The sequence below is a fragment of the Bos javanicus genome, chromosome 13, assembly GCF_032452875.1.
Source record: "Bos javanicus breed banteng chromosome 13, ARS-OSU_banteng_1.0, whole genome shotgun sequence".
NCBI lineage: Eukaryota > Metazoa > Chordata > Mammalia > Artiodactyla > Bovidae > Bos > Bos javanicus.
The window spans coordinates 25,530,583-25,553,614 of record NC_083880.1 but is presented as its reverse complement, the minus strand read 5'-3'; the positions used below and the strand labels follow the sequence as shown (position 1 = coordinate 25,553,614).

The following is a 23,032-nucleotide window of genomic DNA, read 5'->3' as shown; positions in this document are numbered from 1 at the left end:
TCTGTTTTGTAGAGTCTCTGTATTTAATTTGTTGCTTTTAAGTTTTTAAAAATATTCCCAGATAATTTCATAAATAGTTGATTTAAAAAAATTGGAACTGCATGCTTGCCTGTTCATAATAGAGAAATGTCTCCTTAAAACAGGTAAAAGAGACCAAATAAATTTGTACAATACAATTTTGCATGAGTGTAAAATAAAAAATATAAATTATATACAGGAAGATGAATTATCTTTATTCATATTTTATGCCTTTAATATGTGCATATTCTCTATTTGAAAAATTTTAATAGTTAACATGGCTGTTGGAGGACCTAATTTATCAAAATGGATTATTTTTAGCAATTCAGCAGTTATTAATTGGCAAGACAATGTTCTATATATTATTTATCATAGCAGTAGTACCTAGAGTAAAGATGTATTTGGTGAAGATTTTTAATATTTTCACCTTCACTCTGGCAAAAGATCAGGTTCTTCTTTTGCTGTGAGATTTATTAGGCAGCCATTTAACCTGCCAACTGCTGGGGAAAAAAAAAAAACAAACATAAAACTTAACAGGGGAAATTTTTGAAAGCAAGATGTCCGTATCTAATTATGGCGGGTGGAACGGATAGAATTTGATGTGTTTCAGATCTTTTGAGAAAATAGGCAATTGTAATTTATATTTTTTGCAAATTCTACAATTTATTTGCTTTCTGAGAGACTAGCTGAATTTGTGGAGCCCCCTTACATTGTGTCTGCATGCATGCTTTAGCGAATGCCACTGGGGAGCAAGGCAGGGCACTGTAAAATAAGACTATATCGCAAGATTGGAAATGTGTTCCTTTGATGAGTTTGAAGTGACCCATTTCTCTCCTCTCCATGTAGGCGTATTCTCAAGATGCCTACCTGAAAGGCAATGAAGCCTACAGCGGCAATGCCCGCAACATCCCTGAGCCCCCACCAGTCTGCTACCCCTGGCCGTCATCCGCCCCTCCCGCCATGGCGCAGCCCCCTGAACCACCTCCTCCAGACTCCACAGCAAGCAAACCGCAGACTAGCCCCCCAGTATTGACGCAGCCCGGCAGGGCATACAGGATGGAAATCCAAGTGCCTCCGTCACCACCAGAGGTGGCCAAGTCCAACACAGCAGTGTGTGTCTGCAATGAGAGTGTGAGGACCGTCATTGTACCTTCTGAGAAGGTTGTAGATTTATTACCTAACAGAAGCAACCACACAGTTCCCGCTCACAGAACTGAGGAAGTGAGGTATGGCCGAAACGAACAGCCCTCTTTCAAAACAGCGACGAGAACCACCTCACCGCCATCCTCAGTTCCCACTGCCCATCTCATCCACCAGCCCGGCTCCAGGTCGTTGGAACCTTCTGGCATTTTACTTAAATCTGGCCACTACGGCGGACACTCAGAAGGTCTGGTGAGCAGATCTCCAGCTGTGGAGTCTCCTTCCGTAACTGTCAACCACTACTCTCCCAACTCCCATCAGCACATAGACTGGAAAAACTATAAAACTTACAAAGAGTATATTGATAACCGGCGCTTGCACATGGGCTGTCGGACCATTCAAGAAAGGTTAGATAGTTTAAGAGCCGCCTCTCAGAGCACAGCGGATTATAACCAGGTGGTGCTGAACCGCGCTGCCCTGCAGGTACGGCGTCGGAGCACCTCTCAGGACCGAGTGCCCCAGTCCATCCAGGTCCGGCAGCGCAGCGTGTCCCAGGAGAGGCTGGAGGACTCTGTGTTGATGATGTATTGTCCGAGGAGTGCCTCTCAAGGCGCGCTGACATCTCCTTCTATTAGTTTTAGTAACCACAGAACTCGCTCGTGGGATTACATCGAGGGACAGGGTGAAACCTCGGAAAACGTCCATTCTGAATGTCCACCGCCGGATGCAAATGGTGAACGAAAGCAGACTTACAAGTGGAGTGGGTTCACCGAACAGGACGATCGGCGAGGTATTTACGAGAGACCCAGGCAGCAAGAAATTCACAAATCTTTCCGAGGCTCCAATTTTACAGTGGCTCCCAGTGTGGTGAATTCTGACAGCAGGAGAGTGAGCAGCAGAATCGGGGGATCAGTGTCTCAGTTTAAAAAAATTCCAGCAGATCTAAAACCCCTGCAGCCCAGCAGAAATTTTCAAACTGCTTGTGGAATATCCCAGCCTCGAGGGATTTCCCAAGACAGGTCACCTCTTGGGAAAGTCCGAAGTAACTCTCTGAAAGGGCCTTCTATGCATGTCGCGAAACCGCCCTCCAGCCAGAACTCATTTCTTTCTATCAAAGACCAAAGACCAGTAAATCACTTGCATCAAAACAGTTTATTGAATCAGCAGCCATGGTTACGGACGGAAAGTGCCCCCGATCACCAAGTGGACACTGGGAAGCCCCCTTCTCTTTCCGGAGCTTCTGTTAAGCCCCCGGCTCTGGCAAGTGAGAATGCTAGCACTCCAGATTTTGAGTTATCCGTCACTCAGAGGAATCAAGATTTAAATGTACAAGAGGTGGAAATTCAGCAATCGAATGCTGTAGATAATAAAGAAACTGTCATCCTAAGAGAAAAACCTCCGTCTGGTCGCCAGACACCGCAGCCTTTAAGGCATCAGTCTTACATCTTAGCAGTGAGTGACCAGGAGACAGGCTCAGACACCACCTGCTGGCTGCCTAATGATGCTCGCCGGGAGGTCCATATAAAAAGGATGGAGGAGAGGAAGGCCTCAAGTACCACTCCACCTGGTGATTCCTTGGCTTCCATCCCATTTATAGGTGAGCTCACTTCATAGTTGTTGGTTAACATGTCAAATATGTCACAAATCTTTCCAGCAAAGTATTTCTAGTTTCCAGGAATTTTACTCTGATCTTGAAACACTTGTTCTGAATTTTCTACACTCTGCTAAAAACCAGAACCATAAGCTTTTTTTTTTTTTTTAAAGTATTTTTATTTATTTATTTAGGCTGCACCTCACAGCATGAGGAATCTTAGTCCCCTGACCAGGAATCAAACTCGTGCCCCCTGCAGTGGAAGGGCAGAGTCTTAACCACTGGACTCCCAGGGAAGTCCCCAGAGCCATAAGCTTTTACTCTCAAAAATTATTTCTAGCATCAATTTTCCTTTTTTTTTATTTTAAACTTTGCATACCCAATACCCACTGTTAATCTTGATTTTGATGAAACATATCCCTACCATCTGGGGAGACTCAGCAAACCAAATTGTGCTTGGTTGTTGATTCAGCTGAAACCATAGCCAAGTAGAACAGTTTGGATCACTAGCAATCAACCTTTCATTTCATCAGTGCTTTTTACTTTCTGAAGCTGATTTCTGTATAAATTTTAATTCATGGGCCGACTGAAAAGACCTCTTTGTTGCTAAATTACTGTCTTAGAATAAATCCTGGAATAGATGGGGAGAAATTACTTAAATGACAAGCCTGTACCCTGATCTAGAACATCTATCATGTTCACTGAGGCTTTAGACTGCTCCCACACGCCCCAAGTATCTTATCCACACAGCAACCAGTACGTTTTTAAAAACATAAATCAGATCATTTCACTCCTGATCAGAACCCTGGTTTAGCTTCCTATGTTACTCAGAATAGAATCCAAAATCCTATGGAAGGCTAGGCCCTCCGTGATCTGCCCCACAACCACACTGCACCTCGCTGCCCCTGCCTCCCATTTTCTGCTCATCCCATCTTCACACATGCCAGCCACCTAGCAGCCCTGGAACACACCAAGCACACCCTGCTTCGGGGCCCTGGCACCAGTTCCCAGCCCTGGAATGCATTCCAGAGATATTCACAAGACTGTCTCTCTCTCGGTACATTTGGGCCTCTGCTCAGACATTACCTTATCAAAGCAGCCTTTCCAGACCAGCCTATCTGAAATACACACAGAACCTGACATACTCTATGTCCTTAAGTTACTGTATTTATCTTTATACCACTTGTTTCCACTTGACATTGTACTTTTTCTTTTATTACATCTTTCTCTGCAGGTCTAAAGCCTAAACTTTGTGAGAGCCAGGATTTTAGATCTTTTTATTCACATCTTTGTCCTTAATGTCTGGAACCACTGCGTGGTGTAGAGAAGGGACTCAATAAATATTTGTTGAAATACCAGATGAATGATAATTTTGAGATGATAGTTTAAATGTATAGCAAAACAAAACAAACTTTTATCATGTCTAAGATACCATCTGCTAACAAGATTATCGTGTATGTCCATTAGTATTATCCTCATGTAATAAATGAGAAACTTAAGCTATGGAGAGGTTAAATAACTTGCCCAAAGTCACACAGTTAATAAGCAATAAATAACTTGCCCAAAGCCACACAGTTAATAAGCAATAGAGACTTCGCTGATTCAGCCTCATCTCAGGGCATAACTCCAGAGGGCATCATTTGTACAGAATGCATTGTGAAGAGCATCCTCTGGAGGTCTGTGATGCAAGCCTTGCTTTGAGGCCAAGGTCATACTCTTCTTCAGTGGGTAGGTTCAGGAAGAATTTGCCATGATTTTTGTAATATAATGTGGTTCTCTTTGAGTGCTATTTCAGAATTCTTCTTTTCTAGAGAAATTTTTTAAAGCTCTTGCGCTGTTGGACTGTCATGTGACACTATCAGAATCAACTTTTTAAAAAAAATTCCATATAACTCACATTTAAAAAATATATATGACATATTCAAGTTGTAAACATTGTAGGGAATCTCAGCCTAAATTGTGCTCATGTTTATATCTGTAACCTTAAGACCAACCCCCCCCAAATAGCAGAATTTTCTTGTAGATGAAACGGTATAAAAATGATTGTTTTATGATTTTTTTTTAAACAACAAAAAAAACCCTGCTGTATTTCACAGGCCTTTGAGACCAGAATAATAGCATTATATTTGTTCCTACTTAATAAGAATAATATAATCCAATTATAATAATAAAAAGTTTGCTAGTTACATCTGTTAATATTTCTTCCTAGTTACTTCTAGGTATAGGAATAAACCAAAAGGTCAGTTATGTTATTAAAGAGAACTTTGGCTAAAATATAAAACAAAAATCTATTTAATTGTACATGCATATAAAGATTTAGAAAAATGATTAAAAGAGACCGTTTGTTCATTATAAAATAAAAATGCTCACTATTTCTGAATCAAATTCTACTTCAAGTACTTATTTCAATCTCTTTTATAGTTCCCAGTGAATGACATCTTTTGTTTTATGAATCATGACTTAAAAGTCCCATAATACAGAAATGACTTTGCTGCTGCTGCTGCTAAGTTGCTTCAGTCGTGTCCGACTCTGTGTGACCCCACAGATGGCAGCCCACCAGGCTCCCCCATCCCTGGGATTCTCCAGGCAAGAATTACTGGAGTGGGTTGCCATTTCCTTCTCCAATGCGTGAAAGTAAAAAGTGAAAGTAAAGTCGCTCAGTCCTATCCGACTCTTAGCGACCCCATGGACTGCAGCCTACCAGGCTCCTCGGCCATGGGATTTTCCAGGCAAGAGTACTGGAGTGGGGTGCCATTGCCTTCTCCGAGAAATGACTTTATAATCCATTTATTTCTTATATGCCTCCCAGAACCTAAATGTACTGCATATGATTACTCTTGTATGTCATTTGATCGGCACCCATGGAAAAGGGTAGAATAAAGAACTGAGATATGAACACAGAATTGATTTCACTGTTTCGGATGTAAACTGGATTTTTACATGGAAGTAAGCGTTCTTAAGTACCAAAATTTAATATTGAAACCCTTTTATATTGTTGAGCTTCAGAGTTTTATCTGACCAATAGGTCTTTTTTTTTTTTCTTTCTAATTTTTAGCCACATCCCATGGCATATGGGACCTTAGTTCCCCAACCAAGGATCAAACCCACTCCCTCTGCACTGGAAGGCAGAGTCTTAACCACTGGACTGCCGGGGAAGGCCCGGTGTTTGTCTTTCCAATCTAGCTATTTTTTAAAATGCATGTCTTACTAGGATAGACACCAGCATTGAAATGGAGTAAAAGAGACCATTTGCAATGTTTCTCAAAGTATTTTCTGGGAACACTAATTCCATTTGATAAAGGTGGGGGGAGGGGGTGCGAAGATTAGTGATCAAATAAATTGAGAAATGCTGAGTTTTAAAAATTAAGTTTGTCTATCATAGACCTCTCAGGATCATGAATATACTCCTTATATCTTATGAGTTTTCTAGGCAGGATATGGAGAAGGCAATGGCACCCCACTCCAGTACTCTTGCTTGGAAAATCCCATGGACAGAGGAGCCTGATAGGCTGCAATCCATGGGGTTGCTAAGAGTTGGACACGATTGAGCGACTTCACTTTGACTTTTCACTTTCATGCACTGGGGAAGGAAATGGCAACCCACTCCAGTGTTCTTGCCTGGAGAATCCCGGGGACGGGGGGGCCTGGTGGGCTGCCGTCTATGGGGTCGCACAGAGTTGGACATGACTGAAGCGACTTAGCAGCAGCAGCAGCAGCAGGCAGAATATAGTACAATTTGTCTCAGAAGTATTTGACCATGAATCCTTTCTTTTATTTAGAACATTTCAGTTTAGTGTACCATAAAACATACTTTGGAGAATGTTGGACTATGCTTTGTACTTTTTATGAAACATTAAATTAGAAGGAAAAAAAAGAATTAAGACTTGCTTTTGTAGCGTCACACTCCAGAGTCTTAATAGTCTGTGATTTTAATAATTGTTTTTGTTACTTGAAAGCATTATAACCAATGCAAATAAATAGGTGCTTTGGCTTTATTTCCCAAAATATCAGAGAATGGAGCCAACTCATTTATTTTGTTATCTGTGTAATACACAGATAATGAAACATCTTGCAGAAAGAAAAATTTCCAGCATTTTGTTATACATTTAACATCTAATAGTCCTCTGGGGTCACAAGACTTAGAAAAATGAAGAAAATAAACCACTTTGTTTTTAAATTAGGAAGATCAGTCATTAGCAGTATTTTGTTTATACCTACTCACACCCTTGTGGCTCAGCTGGTAAAGAATCCACCTGCAATGTGGGAGACCTGGGTTCATCCCCTGGGTTGGGAAGATGCCCTGGAGAAGGGAAAGGCTACCAACTCCAGTATTCTGGTCTGGAGAATTCCATGGGATGTATAGTCTATGGGGTTGCAAAGAGTTGGACACGACTGAGCGACTTTCACTTTCACTATACACACATGCCCTGTAAAGCTTCAAAGTATGTCCTGAAAATAAATTTCAACACCTGTCACAAGTAAACACAAAATACAAAATGAATAATGAGTTCCTAAGTAGTTTGTTCTTTAGTAGCAAGTATTAAGGTATATTCTCCAATCTTAATTTTTTTTTCTATTTTTAATTGGAGGATAATTGCTTCAAAATGTTTTCTTAGTTCCTGCTGTACATCGACATGAATCAGCTATATGTATACATATATTCCCTCCCTCCGTTCTGAGCCTCCCTCCCACCCCCTCACGCCACCCCTCTAGGTCATCATACTACTACTCATAACTATTAATATAAAAAAGCCAGTTGTATTACCCACTTCAGTTTCATCTAAAATTCGTACTCCCCTCATTTTTGCCATATTTTAAATGTTTTCTCTTGTTCCTCTCACCCCAGAGTTGTCCAGTACGTGTGTACCAAATTAGGGTTAGCCTAAAAATTGAATTTGGTTGATACAGCCTTGTTGACACTGGCATTTAAAACCAATTCAGAAATCTTAGAGCTTGTAGGATAGAGCTGGATCACAACATTGTTCTTTACAGCATCGAACTTTACTTCCATCACCAGTCATCCACAGCTGGGCGTTGTTTTTGCTTTGGCTCCGTCTCTTCATTCTTTCTGGAGTTATTCTCTGCTGATCTCCAGTAGCATATTGGGCACCTACTGGCCTGGGGGGTTCATCTTTCAGTGTCATATCTTTTTGCCTTTTCATACTGTTAATGGGATTCTCAAGGCAAGAATACTGAAGTGGTTTGCCGTTTTCTTCTCCAGTTCAGGAGAACTTAGTTATCTGAAATTTACCCAAAAGGCATGGGCCTGGGTGACTAAACAATAATTTTGAATTTAATATTCACTCTTTTTAGCTCAGATTTCCCAAGTTTGAGTTGGCATCTTCTTACTAGATAAATTTATGTGTTTCAAGTGTAACAAAACTGCTCACCACAGAATAATTTTAGATGTTCACTTATCTTCCTTTTGGTAGTAGTGTTGGCTTTTATCCTGAAATATTTCAGACTGATCTATAGCATACCTTGTAGAATACTATGCTTATTTACTTAGGGAAATAAAAATTTTTTTAAACTTTGTACTTATAAAAATTATAGAATCGTTTCCCTCAATCAGATTTTCTGGGTTTTCAGCTAGTTCCTTTAATATTGAAAGTAGATCCAATAATAACTGCACTCTCAGTCAGATCTGTCAGTTTTTAAAATAAATTCAAACCTCAGAAGCCCCCTAAGAAATCTCTGGCTTATGAAAGCTCCTAAGTATTTTATGTTCTTACATAAATTAAATAGATAATTTTACCCCTATTGTGGATTTATTGTTGTAGTCCTCTTGAGCTATAAATGACCCTTCTGATAATCCTAGCCCAATTTCTTTATAGGGAATGAATTTAATATCCAGAGGAATTAAGTAGCTTTCACAAAGTCCAGCAAAACAGGATCTAAATCCTTTGACCCACAGCTCAGTCTTCCCCATTCCTAACAGCTGGCTTATTCTTTGTGCTAAAATTAATCATCCTAAAGATAAATTTGTGAAATTGGTGCCTAATATATATTAAATTATTTTAAGGTAAATGTTAGATTCCTTGAAATTAGTGTTTCCAGCATTCGTCAGCTGGCAAGCTGGGTCATCTTTCATACACACATGCCTCTCACATACACACAAACATGCTGCTTTTATAGTTTAGGTTTTGAATACCTGTGAACTTTGGTATCTTGATCAGTTTGGTGAAAGTATTAATTGTTTGGTGAAAGTGTTAGTTGTGTCCGACTCTTTGCGACTCCATGGACTGTAACCTCAGTCCATGGAATTTTCCAGGCAAGAATAGTGGAGTGGGTTGCCATTTCTTTCTCCAGGGGCTCTTCCTGACCCAGAGATAGAACCCAGGCCTCCTGCATTGCAGGCAGATTCTTTACCATCTGGGACATCAGGGAATTCTCTTAATCGTTTGGTAGAAGCAAACAATTTAATTTTGGGTAAAAGCAACTCATTGGATTTCTTAGATCATATTCTTGGAATTCTTTGGAATTACTAAAGTAGAAACTGTGTGAGTAGACTTCTACCAGATGACTCTTTCATTCACTGTTATTGCTGTGGTTGTGTTCAGATCTCTGGTTCTTTTAACACTGGGTACCAATGATTAGTTCTGTCATTGTTATCATTAATGATGATGCCATTTAACATCCCAATATTTATTTTCATTTTATCTTATAGATGAACCTACCAGCCCTAGCATCGATCACGACATTTCTCACATCCCCGCCTCTGCGGTCATCTCTGCCTCCACCTCCCAGGTACCCTCCATAGCAACGGTCCCTCCCAGCCTCACAACTTCAGCTCCATTAATCCGACGTCAGCTCTCCCATGACCAGGGTATGTTTCATTGAGTAGTTATGTGAATTGTCTCATGTTCTCAGTTTTCCACTTAGGGTACTGTGGTGATCTTCTCGCTGTGAAAAAAGAATCTGGAAAGTCCTTGCACATATCTGAATGCTGGGTTTTACTTGCAGAATCTGTTGGACCTCCCAGCCTGGATGCCCAGCCCAGCTCAAAGACAGAACGATCCAAATCATATGATGAGGGCCTGGATGATTACAGAGAAGATGCAAAACTGTAAGTCTCAAGCGTGTTGTTTTAAATGCCTATTAGTGGGTGCTCAGTATGCCCTTGACATATAAATACTGAATTTACTGATGTATTTTCTAACTTCAACATTAGAAATGCAAATAAAAAATAAAAGTTGTTACGTGATAATACATTCAATTGAATTTTTTTTTAAAGTGTTTAAAAATCAGTAATACAATTGTATTTTATGATACAAAAATACACATAAAATTATTCCTGCTTTAGACCTCTAGTCACACAGTCCTATTCTCAGACAGAGCTATGCCATCTTTTATGTAATTCCAGAGCTATTCCTTGTGTAAAATCTTACACATTTGCATATGCTTATATACATTCATGTGTGTATTCTAATTATTTTTATAAACAAATGATACGTGCTCTACACACAGATCTTGGAGAGCTTTCAGTGTGTGTATTCCTGGCTCATTCTTTTTCATAATTGTTTAATTTTCCACTGAGGAGTTACACTGTAATATATTTAATTGGTATTCTGTATTCTATTAGTAGACATTTCGATGGTCAAATCTTATGCCACAGCAAATAATCCTTCGTAGACTATATTTATACATAGTTCATTTAGCATATATGTGTGTGAGTACAGTTAGAAAAGGGATTGTTATATCAAAGGGTGTGTATATTTTTTATTCTAAATTTATTGCCAGTTGCTGTCCAATTTGCTCTTCCTAGACTAGCTGCCTTAGGGAGTGTGTGAGGTGTGGCCAGGGCAGTGTCAGTGACTGGCAGGGATTATTCTTACGATGCAGAATGGGATGTATAAGCCATCTTCGCCTTTACTCTCCCTTACACAAAGATATCGGTAACAGCCTCGTTTCACAGTCAGCTTTACCTTATCCCAGCTACACTCTACTTCCTGCAAAGATGGTGGGACTGAGAGGAAAGGACCATGCCATCTTCAGTCACACATTAAAATCCTGTGCTCCTTAAATGAATTTTGAATTACCACACAAAACAGCTTTGTCCCGTGAACTTAACCTGTTTTGAATAATCAGTGTGAGCCTGTCCTCCGAAGCTCTAAGCTTTTTTAGTGGCTTTCAGAGTTGTTCTCTGTACTGAAACATCCAGAATAGGGTCGGAGGGAAGAGTGGTGGCCATGACCAGCCCTGATAATGCGCTTGCTGCCACCATGTCCACAAGCTGGATGAGTGTGCACGTGCTGGTCTCTCTGGCCACTGATGGTAGCCATGGACTGCTCACTATTGACAGTGTGGAAATCCTTAGTAGAGCATTATAGCTATGGGCAACTAATAACATAAAACCCAATGCTTAGTCTGAGTAGCTTTTTCTTTGATCTAAAAAACCCAAGAAAACAAAAATCTCACCTTTTATACAGAGATGGTTTTAACTTACAGTTTAAGAAAGCTCTGTCACTGAATCGAAAGTTTAAGTATTTAGAAAATTGGCTCTTTTTCCTTACTTGCATTGAACCCTGAACACTTAACATGGTAAAAATGAAAGGTCATCTTATTAATGAAAGAGCAGTTGTAATAGTCAAATTACTTTTACATCTTTAAGTTATTTTTATGAACTTATTACAAATATTGATAGATTTCTTTTCCAACAGGTCTTTTAAACATGTATCTAGCCTGAAGGGAATCAAGGTAGGTAGTCAATATTTTTAAAATACAAGCAAATGATAAATGTTTCTATTAACTTTAATTTACTTTAGCTCTTCATAGAGAATTGTTTATCATTGGGTATCTTATATTTAAGTGTCATAACCCTTTATTCTGTAAGCTTCAAGTGCATTTGGAAAATTGCCTTCTAAGTTGTGATTTATAAACGTATTCATCAACTATATAATACTTCACATGCATTGTGCTGATTTTCTTATTTTATTGATAAAAGTTTATGGACAGAACTCTGACTGTCCAGCAGGATGTTTATTTTTCTGTCCTCAACATTACTTCACTCAGCCACCACCCCCTCAGTGCAATCCACCCCATCTACTCTTATCTACCCTCCCCTCATACCTTTGCCTAAAAGTTGTTAGACAGGAATTTTGTTATTTTGCCTTCTTCAAAAACATTAGGGTCTTCACTTATACTCACACTTTCTGCCTTCCTTACCCTTATCTTAATAAATACCTATTCCTATTTTTTAAATTTATTGTTATTTATCTGGCTGCTTCGGGTCTCAGTTGTAGCACTCAGGATCATCACTGCATTGTGTGGAGTCTTTCATTGTAGCTCACAGACTATGAGGTTGTGGCACATGGGCTTAGTTCCCCTATGGCATTGGGATCTTAGTTCCCAACCAGGGGTTGGACTCACGTCCCCTGCATTGCATGGCAGATTCTTAACCACTGGACCACCAGGGAAGTGCCAATAAATATCTTTTTACTTGGAACATTATCCTATTAAACACAAACACCCATATTTCTTCTTTGGATCCCATCACTTTTCCCTTTCTCAGGACCCTTCTCTCTTCTGCAGAATCTCTCTTTCCAGTGGTTCAGTCACCAGCATGTAAAGGCATGTTCTACTATTTCCTGTATTTAAAAGAAAAACCTTCCTGGAATCCGCAACCCCTCTCCCCTATTTACTGCTCCTATTTTACTCTTCCACAGCAAAATTCCTTGGGAAAAAATTGTCCGTGGTTTCCACTCCCCCATGTCATGTCTTTCTCAACCCACACATATCAGGATGGCACTGTTCAGGCTGAGGTTACCAATAAAAGACTAGTTGTTAGGGCTTTTTGTGTGGGTTCTTTTTTTTTTTTTTTTTTTGCTGCGTTGGGTCTTCTCACAGCACCTGGGGTCTTTGTTGTAGAGCGTGGGGTCTAGAGCACACAAGCTCAGTTGCCCCGCAGCATGTGGGATCTTAGTTTCCGGACCAGGGATCATACCCACATTCCCTGCATTGGAAGGCAGATTCTTGACCACTGAACCACCAGGAAGTCCCTAGTTGCTTGGGTTTTTAACACATTTGACTTTTCAGGAGTATCCAGTGTGATTTCTCACCTCCTGAAACACTTTCTTCTGCTGGTCTCCATTTCTGCCTCTTGTCTAGTATATAAAATGTTGGAAGGTCTAGAGCTGGTTCTGACTCCTCTGGCCTCTCCATCTACCCTCATTTTCTCAACGACCTGCCCCAGACATCTCCCCAAGTATATATCGCTAGGCTTGACCTCTTCCCCAAACTTCGGCTCACGTGGGCTCCTGCCCTGCACCATCTGCAATGGGATGTGTAATGAGCAGCTCAAGGTTTACACACCCAAGTAGACTTAGATGACTCCCCCAGACATGTATCCCCCAGCTTTCCCATCTCTCAAAATCTGCTTCAGGTCACCTAGTTGTTCAAGTGTCAAATACAGTAATTAGCCTGCTTTTTCTTTTCCATTTCACGTGCCAGTCCACTCCACCTCCAGGACGTACCCTGAACCTTTCCATTCCTCTCCGTCTTCATTTTTGCTCCTGTAGTCCCAGCTCGTGTCATCCCTCGCCTGGATTCCCATAGGTTGCCCTTTCATAGTTGTTCTTTCAAATCCACACTCCAGGTAGCAAGCAGTGCGACCTTCCAGCTGTGTGATCAGATGGTATAACTCCCCTGATGCGTCACGTCATGGTCTCCCCCCCAGCACTTCCTGCCACAGCTTGGAGGACCCTGAACAATCCATAATTAGCAGTTTCTCTTACTCCCATGGAAGAGTGAACATTTAAAATGATAACAGTGAAGGACTTCCCTGTGCGGTAGTTAAGACTGCCTGCCAACACAGGGACTTGGATTCCATCCTCAGTTGGGGAACTAAGATCCCGCACACTGCCTGGCACGGCCAAAAAAATAAAACAGAAAAAGAAAAGATGATAACGATGAATGTATATTCATTAGCTATGCATTCTCCCTAAATTTTCTCTTTCCCCTGACCTTTCATGGTTACCCCTTTTAAAAATGTTTTCTCCAAATTTCATCTTACGTGTTCTTTCTGCAGAGAAGACTTGCTTCAGCAGCACCAATTTATAGCCACTCCTTGGTTGTTCCTTTTATCGCATCTCACTGTTTCATTCTCCAAATGGCACTAATCACAATCTGATCATTCTTTTGTTTTTTTATTTTTTATTCTTCTTTGTCTTTCCTCACTAAAACTGTGAACTCTTAAGAACAGGAAAATTGTACTCTTTCTGTTGTTTTTTAATGGTTAAAAAAAATTTCTTCAGGTGACTTTAAAAAATGATGCTCATCTTAAAAAACAAATAAATAAAAAATTTTTTTCTTATGTAATTGATAAATTTAGGGGTTTTCAAAAGTAGCCTTTCATTTGGAAGATTTAGTAGAAGACTTTCAGCAAAGTAATTTCAACATACAAGTATTTCCAAAGGAAAAAGCTGATATTTTGCTGTGTTTTCTGTGACCTTTTCTATAGATCTTAGACAGTCAAAAGTCATCAGAAGATTCCGGATCCAGGAAAGACTCTTCCTCAGAGGTTTTCAGCGATGCTGCCAAGGAAGGGTGGCTTCATTTCAGGCCACTCGTCACTGATAAGGGCAAGGTAGTACGTTTTCTCAGCTACCATGAGCTTGTGAAATGCAGGCCCTGAAAAACAAAGCAATCAGTCTGTATATGGAAAATGGCAACATATACATAATAAGAAGAGTCGAAAACATTTATAAGTATCTTTGTTGACATACAGGAAAAATTATTTTAAAAAATTCTGATCAGTGATTTAATTTAATATCTTTTAAAATTTAATGCCTTTTTCATTCTTTATATCAATTACATATGGACTATGTTATCTTTTGGCAACATTAAAGTGACATCAGTGTATTTAAGAAGGAACTCTGCTTCTCTTACTAAAAAATTTATTACCCATGGATTATCACAGGTAGTCCTTTAGGGAGTGGCAATTCTTCATATTAATATTTAAAAACTTTTATTCAGCGTCTTTCAGTTTACTCTGTTAAGTTTCCTTTAAAATAGCTTTATCGTTCCATTTATTTGATAAACATAAGAGGTATTTAAATGAATATCACAGTATCAATATATGCTTCATGAAGCAAATAACAATATAATAAAAACTTTACCAGAAAATTTCCTACAATATTTGGGCAGTTAATTTATAAGAAAACTATAATACCGTCAAAAGAATATCAAACTTTTCTTTTCTTTAGAAAACCCACCTTGGATGTTGTTACTTGACCATATAAAATCGATCAATTTTGTTAACTAAATTCATCACTTGTACATATCATTTTGGAGTCACCTTATGCAGTGTTTGTCATTTGCATGATCTAAGCCTTGCTTTCACTCAAAAGATTTTTCTGACTGGTCTTTTTCCTTATTTTCTATTTCCTTAGCATTTTTTATATATTTTGCTACACTCGCTTTATCCTAATTAACTTTGTTTATTTTATTTTCTGGACCCAATTAAAGTTGAGGTTTCACTACCCTTGATTGTGATAGGAATGCAGTGCCCAACTTGGTTTACACTGCACAAATTTTGTCTTTCCTCCCCTAACAAATACACGTTGACGTGAAGCAGGCACCTGCCACCTTGGGTTAACATTTCTGTATGTTAACAGCGCTGCTTGGCATGTCTGTTCTGCTCTAAGATTTAGCCGAGTGCTGATCTGTCTGATTTGTCTCATGTTCTCCAGCGCGTTGGTGGAAGTATTCGGCCATGGAAGCAGATGTATGTTGTACTTCGGGGCCATTCGCTGTATCTGTACAAAGATAAACGAGAACAGACGACTCCGTCTGAGGAGGAGCAGCCCATCAGTGTTAACGCCTGCTTAATAGACATCTCTTACAGCGAGACCAAGAGGAAGAATGTCTTTCGACTCACCACGTCTGACTGCGAGTGCCTATTTCAGGCTGAAGACAGGGATGACATGTTAGCCTGGATCAAAACCATCCAGGAGAGCAGCAATTTAAACGAGGAGGTGATTGTCCAAAATGACATGGATAAAACCAACAACCTTCACAATGGTTTTTTAAAAGAAGACTGAAAGAATCTGATATATCACTTTAAAAAAAATTATAGTACGCTATTTTCACTTAAAAATAGGTGACCAGAAGGAAAACTCAGGGAATTCCCTGGTGGTCCAGTGGTTAGAACTCTGTGCTTCCATTGCCGTGGGCATGGGTTTGATCCCTAGTCAGGGAACTGAGGTCAGGACCCTCAAGCTGCATTCCCCACCCCCACCCCCCACAAAAAAAAAAAAAACAAGAAGAAGAAGAATTCAGTGTACATATTAATATTTTATATTATTTTCACTTACTGGAAAATCATCATTACTGAGCTAGAGAAATAGATAATTCAGATATTCTGCAGACTTTGTCAAACAGTGAACTGATGAGAGATCTAGGTTCCTAGTCCTAGTCATTACCTTAATGACTAAATACTCCGTTTCTTTATCTTAAGACCAGGATTGTTGTGGGGCTTAAGTTACACTGAAAATGCTTCTCAAATCACTGTGTAAATTCAAAGAGATATGATAGTGTGGTTTTCTTTTTTAATGAAATGGTGCAGGCAAGAGTATAATATAGCCTATAGTAATACAATAATTGGATTCTAAGAAAACTTGCATTATCAGAAATCATGTGATAAGCCAATTTTTCTTTTTAATAAGGAGTTTCTGACTCACAGCCATCAAGATATTTTTACAGCAGAAATTCCAGTAGTGAAGATACTGTTTTCACATGTACATAACTATAAACTCTACAGAGCAGATTCAGCAATGATTAAGTCTAGATTTTACTCAAGGGTGCCTTTTTCCTATCAACACAGTTCTGCATAGATATTGTTCTCCTTTTGTGTGACCTGTTGTTATGACAAAAAAAGAAAAACACAAGGTTCTTTCCTCTTACAGTATTCAGGAACACCTACATCAAGCATAAAATTACGCGAATTATGTTCCCAAATTTAGTCATTTCCATTATATCCAATTTAAATCGTGAAAACTTAGTTCATAAGAAAAATGCCTATGTTTTTTTTCTGATAGTGTATACTCTTTCTTGTTTGTCGCTAACAATGAATCCTGAATCTGTGTCAATACAACCCTTTCTCTACAACCACCACTATAAAAAAACATCAGTGAGTTTTGTCACAGTAAGGAAGGAAAATCAGAACTTGGATTTAGATTTCAGCTCTAAGTAGCAATTCACAGGAGTTCCTGTTTGAATCAGCACCTGCTCTGTGCTAGGTGTCATACTGGGCAGTAGATGACTTCATCTTTGAGACGTAGGGCTGTTTTAAGGGTTGATGGAGGTAACCCTTACGAAGAATGCAGCCCAGTGCCTGGTAGGTTGTGAACATGCACTTCATGTCAGCCATCATCACTATCATCTGATTTTTCAGACACAGATATTTTCACCCAGTTTTATAGCTCAGAAAGTAATAATTCACTGAGCATATACCATATGGCAGGCAGTCTTTTAAGCATTTTTACATTGGTTAATCATAGTAATCATACGAATATATCCCACTATTATCAATCATTACCATGTTTCAAACATGGGAACTATTTGACAAAGAGAGGTTAAGTAGTGTCCCCAGAGTCACATAGCTTGGAAGTGTCAGGACTAGGACTTACACCCAGGCAATATTATTCTAGGTCTTAACCGTATCCTTTTTCAATTGGTAGATGAGAAGAATAGATTTGAATCCGAGAATTTACAAAGCCTGTGTTCTTTGTAAATTATAATGTTCACTGTGATCGAAATGAGACAAGTAAAAAATATATTTGAGGACACATGTCAATATAGACCTGGAATCAGTAGGGAAAAAAAATCATTATGCTATGGTCAACTCTGAGTTTTCCAGACAGCATATTGTTGAGGTTAAAAAAAAAACAAAACAGTTTTGAGCTTTTCTGTTCTAACAATCTTTCTGGGGTTAGCGAGAAAAAACTGGTTCTCTGTTTCCCAGTCATTTATTAAAAATGACAGATGAGTTCAGTAAATGTGAACACTGGCAACTTGCTGGTTGTCTAGGTATTGCAGGGATACAGGAAATAAACGGAAAGCTCTTGGAAATGGGAGAGGCACTTGGAGCATTTGTCACTTAGTGATGTTGGGTCGTGATTTGAATAGAGGTTTTAAAACCACTCCATAGTGTCGGTATTGAATGAGCAAAGTAGTATGGAGCCCCCGACCCATACCCCCTGCCACCAAAAAAAAGTAGGATCCCTATTTAAATTTAGAATTGACTTTCTCATTTTACCTTCTGTTTATTCTGTAGGACACTGGAGTCACTAACAGGGACCTAATTAGTCGAAGAATAAAAGAATACAACAGTCTAATGAGGTGAGAATCCCACCGTGCTTCCTAGGTCATCAGGATGTAAAAATGCTTGTTTGTTCACAAATGTCCCTTTCTTTCAGCAGCAAAGCAGAGCCATTGCCGAAGACCCCTCGCCAGAGTCTCAGCATCCGGCAGACCCTACTTGGTGCTAAAGCAGAGCCTCGGACTCAGAGTCCACACTCTCCCAAGGAGGAGTCAGAAAGGAAGCTTCTTAGTAAAGGTACTGACACCAGTGTTCCTAGATACATGTAGGATTTAAAATTGGGACCATAGGGACTTCTTTAGCAGTCCAGTGGTTAGGACTCTGAGCTTCCACTGTAGGGGGTGTGGGTTTGATCCCGGGTTGGGGAACTAAGACCCAACATGCCCCATGCTGCAGCCAAAAAAATAAATAAATAGAAAGTAAAATAAAACAGGGATTGTAGTAAATCAACTAAATATAGTTGAAGTATCAGTTTAAAATATTTTTTAATGAAACAAAATTGGGATTGCAAAGACATTTTCATATTTTTCTGTGGACCTCAGCTCAGGGTGAACTAACCCAGAGATCACTGGTCCCTGGTCTAGGCTAGTGGGGCCTTTCTTAAGATGGGAGTCTAAGACATCAGTTCTTGTTAATACAATAAAGACCAAGAGAGGGAAAATCCAACACATATATACCACATCAAAAACTACCAGTTTGATTAATAATGAAGATCCAGGCACTTTCATTTTGAAATAGAACCAATATATTTACTTTTGCTAAAGTCTCACTATAAAGATGTCACATTGATTGTTTTCTTGACTGTTTTAAAGAAAATCATGGTGCAGATAGTCAAAAGGTGAAGAAGCATACATGATTCCAACTATTAATAGATTTATCTGGAAGGTTGAAAGGAGTGTTATATTTGGAAGAAAATAGAATAGAATATGTTTGATAAATACTGTTTGTATTCTTTATAGAACAGGACTCTGACTTATATAAATCTTGATTAAGAATCTTTAAAGTCATGATTTAGATACTCTCGTTGCCATTTTCTCTTCTTATGTCATTTTCTTTTGAAAAACAATCAAAAGATGATACCAGTCCTCCAAAAGACAAAGGCACGTGGAGAAAAGGCATTCCAAGTATTATGAGAAAGACATTTGAGAAAAAGCCTACTGCTACGGGAACATTCGGGGTCAGACTGGACGACTGCCCACCAGCTCATACAAACCGGGTAGGAGACACCGGCCAACCAGCCTTCCTCAAGTCATTAATTCAGCCGTAGTCGTATTAGGACCTGAGTACACAGCCCTGCAGGTCACAGGGCGTGTCTGTCCGTCTGTTGAATATTTTCCTTGTCTTAACAGACCTTAGTTTCTCTTAAGTGTTTTTGACCTGTATGAGTGTGTTGAGTAATTTTTGTAACGTTTTTTGCTCATGTATTGACTCTGAAATGGAATAATTATTCAACCAGTAGGAATGTATTCAAAATGCTTGATAAGAATTCATTTTCAAGTCATGTGTGTTTAAAGAAGCATGGGAACAAGGACTTGATTGAGAAAGTGTTATAGATGTAAGTGTGTGTGTGTGTGTGTACAATGCACATGTTAAGATTCATATCACGAGTGGATGAATGTTATTCTAACCTCCTTCTTCCCCTCTACCCTTCTTTTATTCAACTTAACTGTTTCCGCATTCTCTTATTTGCTCTTATTTCCTCCTTAGACTTTTATTACTATGGATTCTCCTTTCTGTCTTGACTTACTCATTCTTTCCCCACTGACTCAAATATCTCCTGTTGGTTTTATCTCTTCGCAGTTCTGCAATGTCTATATTCATTTTCTCTGTATCAAATAACAGCAATTCATATACTGTTTCCTTTTTGATGGAAAGGGTCTTTTAGCTATGATATACATCTATTAACTGAAGATAAACATTCATATGGTGTTAAATAAATGTTTATTTCTTGTTTTGCAGTATATTCCATTAATAGTTGACATATGTTGTAAATTAGTTGAAGAAAGAGGTCTCGAATATACAGGTATTTACAGAGTCCCTGGAAACAATGCAGCCATCTCCAGTATGCAGGAGGAGCTCAACAAGGGAATGGCTGATATTGATATACAAGATGATGTAAGTTTGTGTCTTTTTTTTTTTTTTTAATTTGGGTATTTCTGTTTGAATTACTGGTCTGTGTTGTTGGTTTTGTTTTTTTTTTCTCCCCTTTGGTGGTATTGACTACAAAAGTACTGTATTTTTATCTTGCATAACCAGAAATGGCGAGATTTGAATGTGATCAGCAGTTTATTAAAATCCTTCTTCAGAAAACTCCCAGAACCTCTCTTCACGAATGGTGAGTTTACCTCCACCAAAGACACCAGATGAAACAGTTGAACCATACATAGTTGGGAACCCACAGCATATTCAATTAAACTGGGAGAAAATAGTTTTATCAAAGGGAACAGGAGGTTTTATTTAGTTCTTATTAGTATACAAAGCATAATCGTGTGTTATTTTTGTGATCTGGATTGTTTTTCCCTCCTGATACATTTCAGTGAAAAGTAGAGTTTATTAAAAAATTGTTACAGTTCAGTAAAAATATATATTATTCTGTTCATTCATGTTTACAGCCAAGTTGAAAATACCTTTATTACTGTTCTCAGTGAAAAGCCTTCAGACATTTTAAGATACAATTAGTAGAAAAACATTTTTTCAGCCAAGCCTACTATTTGACTGAGATAAAACCCTGTGGCAGGTGTTGCAGTGAAGAGAGAAAAAGTGGACAGACAGATGTACCCTCAGCAAACTCACATTTTAGGGAATTTCCTTTATTTGATAAGGCTTGTGTGTGCGTGTGTGCTCAGTCACTCAGTTGTGTCTGACTCTGCAACCTCATGGACTATAGCCCGCCAGGCTTCTCTGTCCAAGGGATTTTCCGGTCAAGAATACTGAAGTGGGTTGCCATTTCCTTCTCCAGGGGATTTCCCCAAACTAGGGATCAAAACTATGTCTCTTGGGTCGGCTTGCCGCTGCTGCTGCTAAGTCGCTTCAGTCGTGTCCGACTCTGTGCGACCCCATATACGGCAGCCCACCTGGCTCCCCTGTCCCTGGGATTTTCCAGGCAAGAATACTGGAGTGGGTTGCCATTTCCTTCTCCAGTGCATGAAAGTGAAAAGGGAAAGTGAAGTCTCTCAGTCGTGTCTGACTCCTAGCGACCCCGTGGACTGCAGCCTACCAGGCTCCTCCATCCATGGGATTTTCCAGGCAAGAGTACTGGAGTGGGTTGCCATTGCCTTCTCCTTGTGTTGGCTTAGGAGATATTAAAAACTATAGCAGTTTCAAAGACAACATTTCAAAGGCTACTTGTGGTCTTCACTATTTTGTTTTTCTTTTTAATCATAGTTTGAAATTGAATCTTAAAGGGAAACTTGATTACACTTGAACAATTTAAGATGAATTTGTTTTTTTTGTTCTTACTGTTGTCAGATAAATACGCCGACTTTATTGAAGCCAATCGTAAGGAAGATCCTCTAGATCGTCTGAAAACATTAAAAAGACTAGTAGGTATTATTTTGTATTTTTGGAGGTACAACAAAAGTTTAGCATTTAAATCCATCATGCAAATAATATGTTTCAGATTCATGATTTGCCTGAACATCATTATGAAACACTCAAGTTTCTTTCGGCTCATCTGAAGACAGTAGCAGAAAATTCAGAAAAAAATAAGGTATGTAAACTCTTTATTGAAGAGATATGCTTTCAGTGGCTTCAGTTGAAAAGACATGCTCCCCTGCTTCAGGCCAAATAATCAAAAATAGGTTATAATTAAACAAAAGCTCTAAAATACATCACATTGCTGATCAAGTCCCTCTAAAGATCACTTTTAAAAGCAAAAGATCCCCAAAATATCAATTACTACTTTTTAAAGACATTCTCTTTTATGTTTATCCAGCAAGAAAAATGAAAAAGAAAGTTCACTTTTTATTTTTCAACTGTATCTTAATATTTTGAATGTGCAATGCTTGCATAAAACAACAGTAAAAATGTATCAAGTGGTATACAGTGACAAACAACAGACATTTCCTTTGTTTTGGTTTAAACAGATAAGACCTTTTCTTTGTTTTGTTTTAATACCACCGTATTACCTTTATCAAACACACCAAGATTTAGTATTCTTTAATATTATCTTAATATTCTATTCATGTGTAGTTTTTCCTGATTGATTTAAAGAAATGTCTTTTTTATGAGTGTCATACTGAATAAAAAAAAAAAACCCACACACCAAATAAATGAACAAACAAAACCAAACAAAAAAATTCACTGATACAGAGAACAGAGCAGTGGTTACCAGACGGGAGGAGGGTTGGGGATGCAGGGAAGGAGGGTGAGGGGTGACAGGGTAAAAGGGGATCAACTGTATAGTGATGGATGGAACTGAATTTTTGGTATGGGTCCCTAGATCAGTTTGATTTTTTAAAATTCTACAATGGTGTTTTACTCTCTGGTATGTTTTTGGTATTGGTTATTTAATGTTTTAATCAAATCTTGAGGTCAAAAGATTATACTAAACACTATAAGATATAACAAAAAAGATTTGTACCTTTGATAACTGGGTAGTTAAACAGGAATACAAAATATGGAAATAAACATACAAACATCTAGGTATGTAATGCTGAGATATTCATATTGGTACAAGGGTGAGCAAAAGGCTTTGGAAGTCTTGGATGAAGTAAAGGTTTTATCAAAAGAATATTTTTAGACATTAGATTTTTACATATTCATGATCTTAATGTACCACTTGGGCAAATTTGGAAAATTTTATATATTTATTTCCAATTTTTAGTTTTTGAGGGGAGAGGTTTTCCCTATTCTTTTACAAATTTTATTAGCTTTGATTTTAATAGTTTTATCAGTTAATCCAACTTTGGTAATACTTCTTTTTAGCTGTGCTGTGCAGTTCTCTGACCAGGAATCGAACCCGT

At 38.7% G+C, this 23,032-nt stretch overlaps 1 protein-coding gene across 11 annotated transcripts in view; it reads left to right on the top strand.

Annotated features, from left to right (window-relative positions):
- The window catches only part of ARHGAP21 (Rho GTPase activating protein 21), a 128,978-nt gene that overhangs the window by 97,032 nt on the left and 8,914 nt on the right, over nucleotides 1–23,032 (top strand). For 9 of the 11 annotated variants that reach the window (XM_061436022.1, XM_061436024.1, XM_061436023.1 and 6 more), the window contains 13 exons: nucleotides 865–2,755; nucleotides 9,417–9,575; nucleotides 9,713–9,815; nucleotides 11,410–11,446; nucleotides 14,208–14,333; nucleotides 15,439–15,723; nucleotides 18,024–18,088; nucleotides 18,166–18,305; nucleotides 19,142–19,284; nucleotides 20,028–20,183; nucleotides 20,325–20,403; nucleotides 21,537–21,610; nucleotides 21,688–21,777. In XM_061436022.1, coding sequence (XP_061292006.1) covers nucleotides 865–2,755; nucleotides 9,417–9,575; nucleotides 9,713–9,815; nucleotides 11,410–11,446; nucleotides 14,208–14,333; nucleotides 15,439–15,723; nucleotides 18,024–18,088; nucleotides 18,166–18,305; nucleotides 19,142–19,284; nucleotides 20,028–20,183; nucleotides 20,325–20,403; nucleotides 21,537–21,610; nucleotides 21,688–21,777 — 3,348 coding nt within the window. The remainder of the gene's footprint in view (nucleotides 1–864; nucleotides 2,756–9,416; nucleotides 9,576–9,712; nucleotides 9,816–11,409; nucleotides 11,447–14,207; nucleotides 14,334–15,438; nucleotides 15,724–18,023; nucleotides 18,089–18,165; nucleotides 18,306–19,141; nucleotides 19,285–20,027; nucleotides 20,184–20,324; nucleotides 20,404–21,536; nucleotides 21,611–21,687; nucleotides 21,778–23,032) is intronic. The other 2 variants (XM_061436029.1, XM_061436025.1) reach the window with 1 other exon arrangement.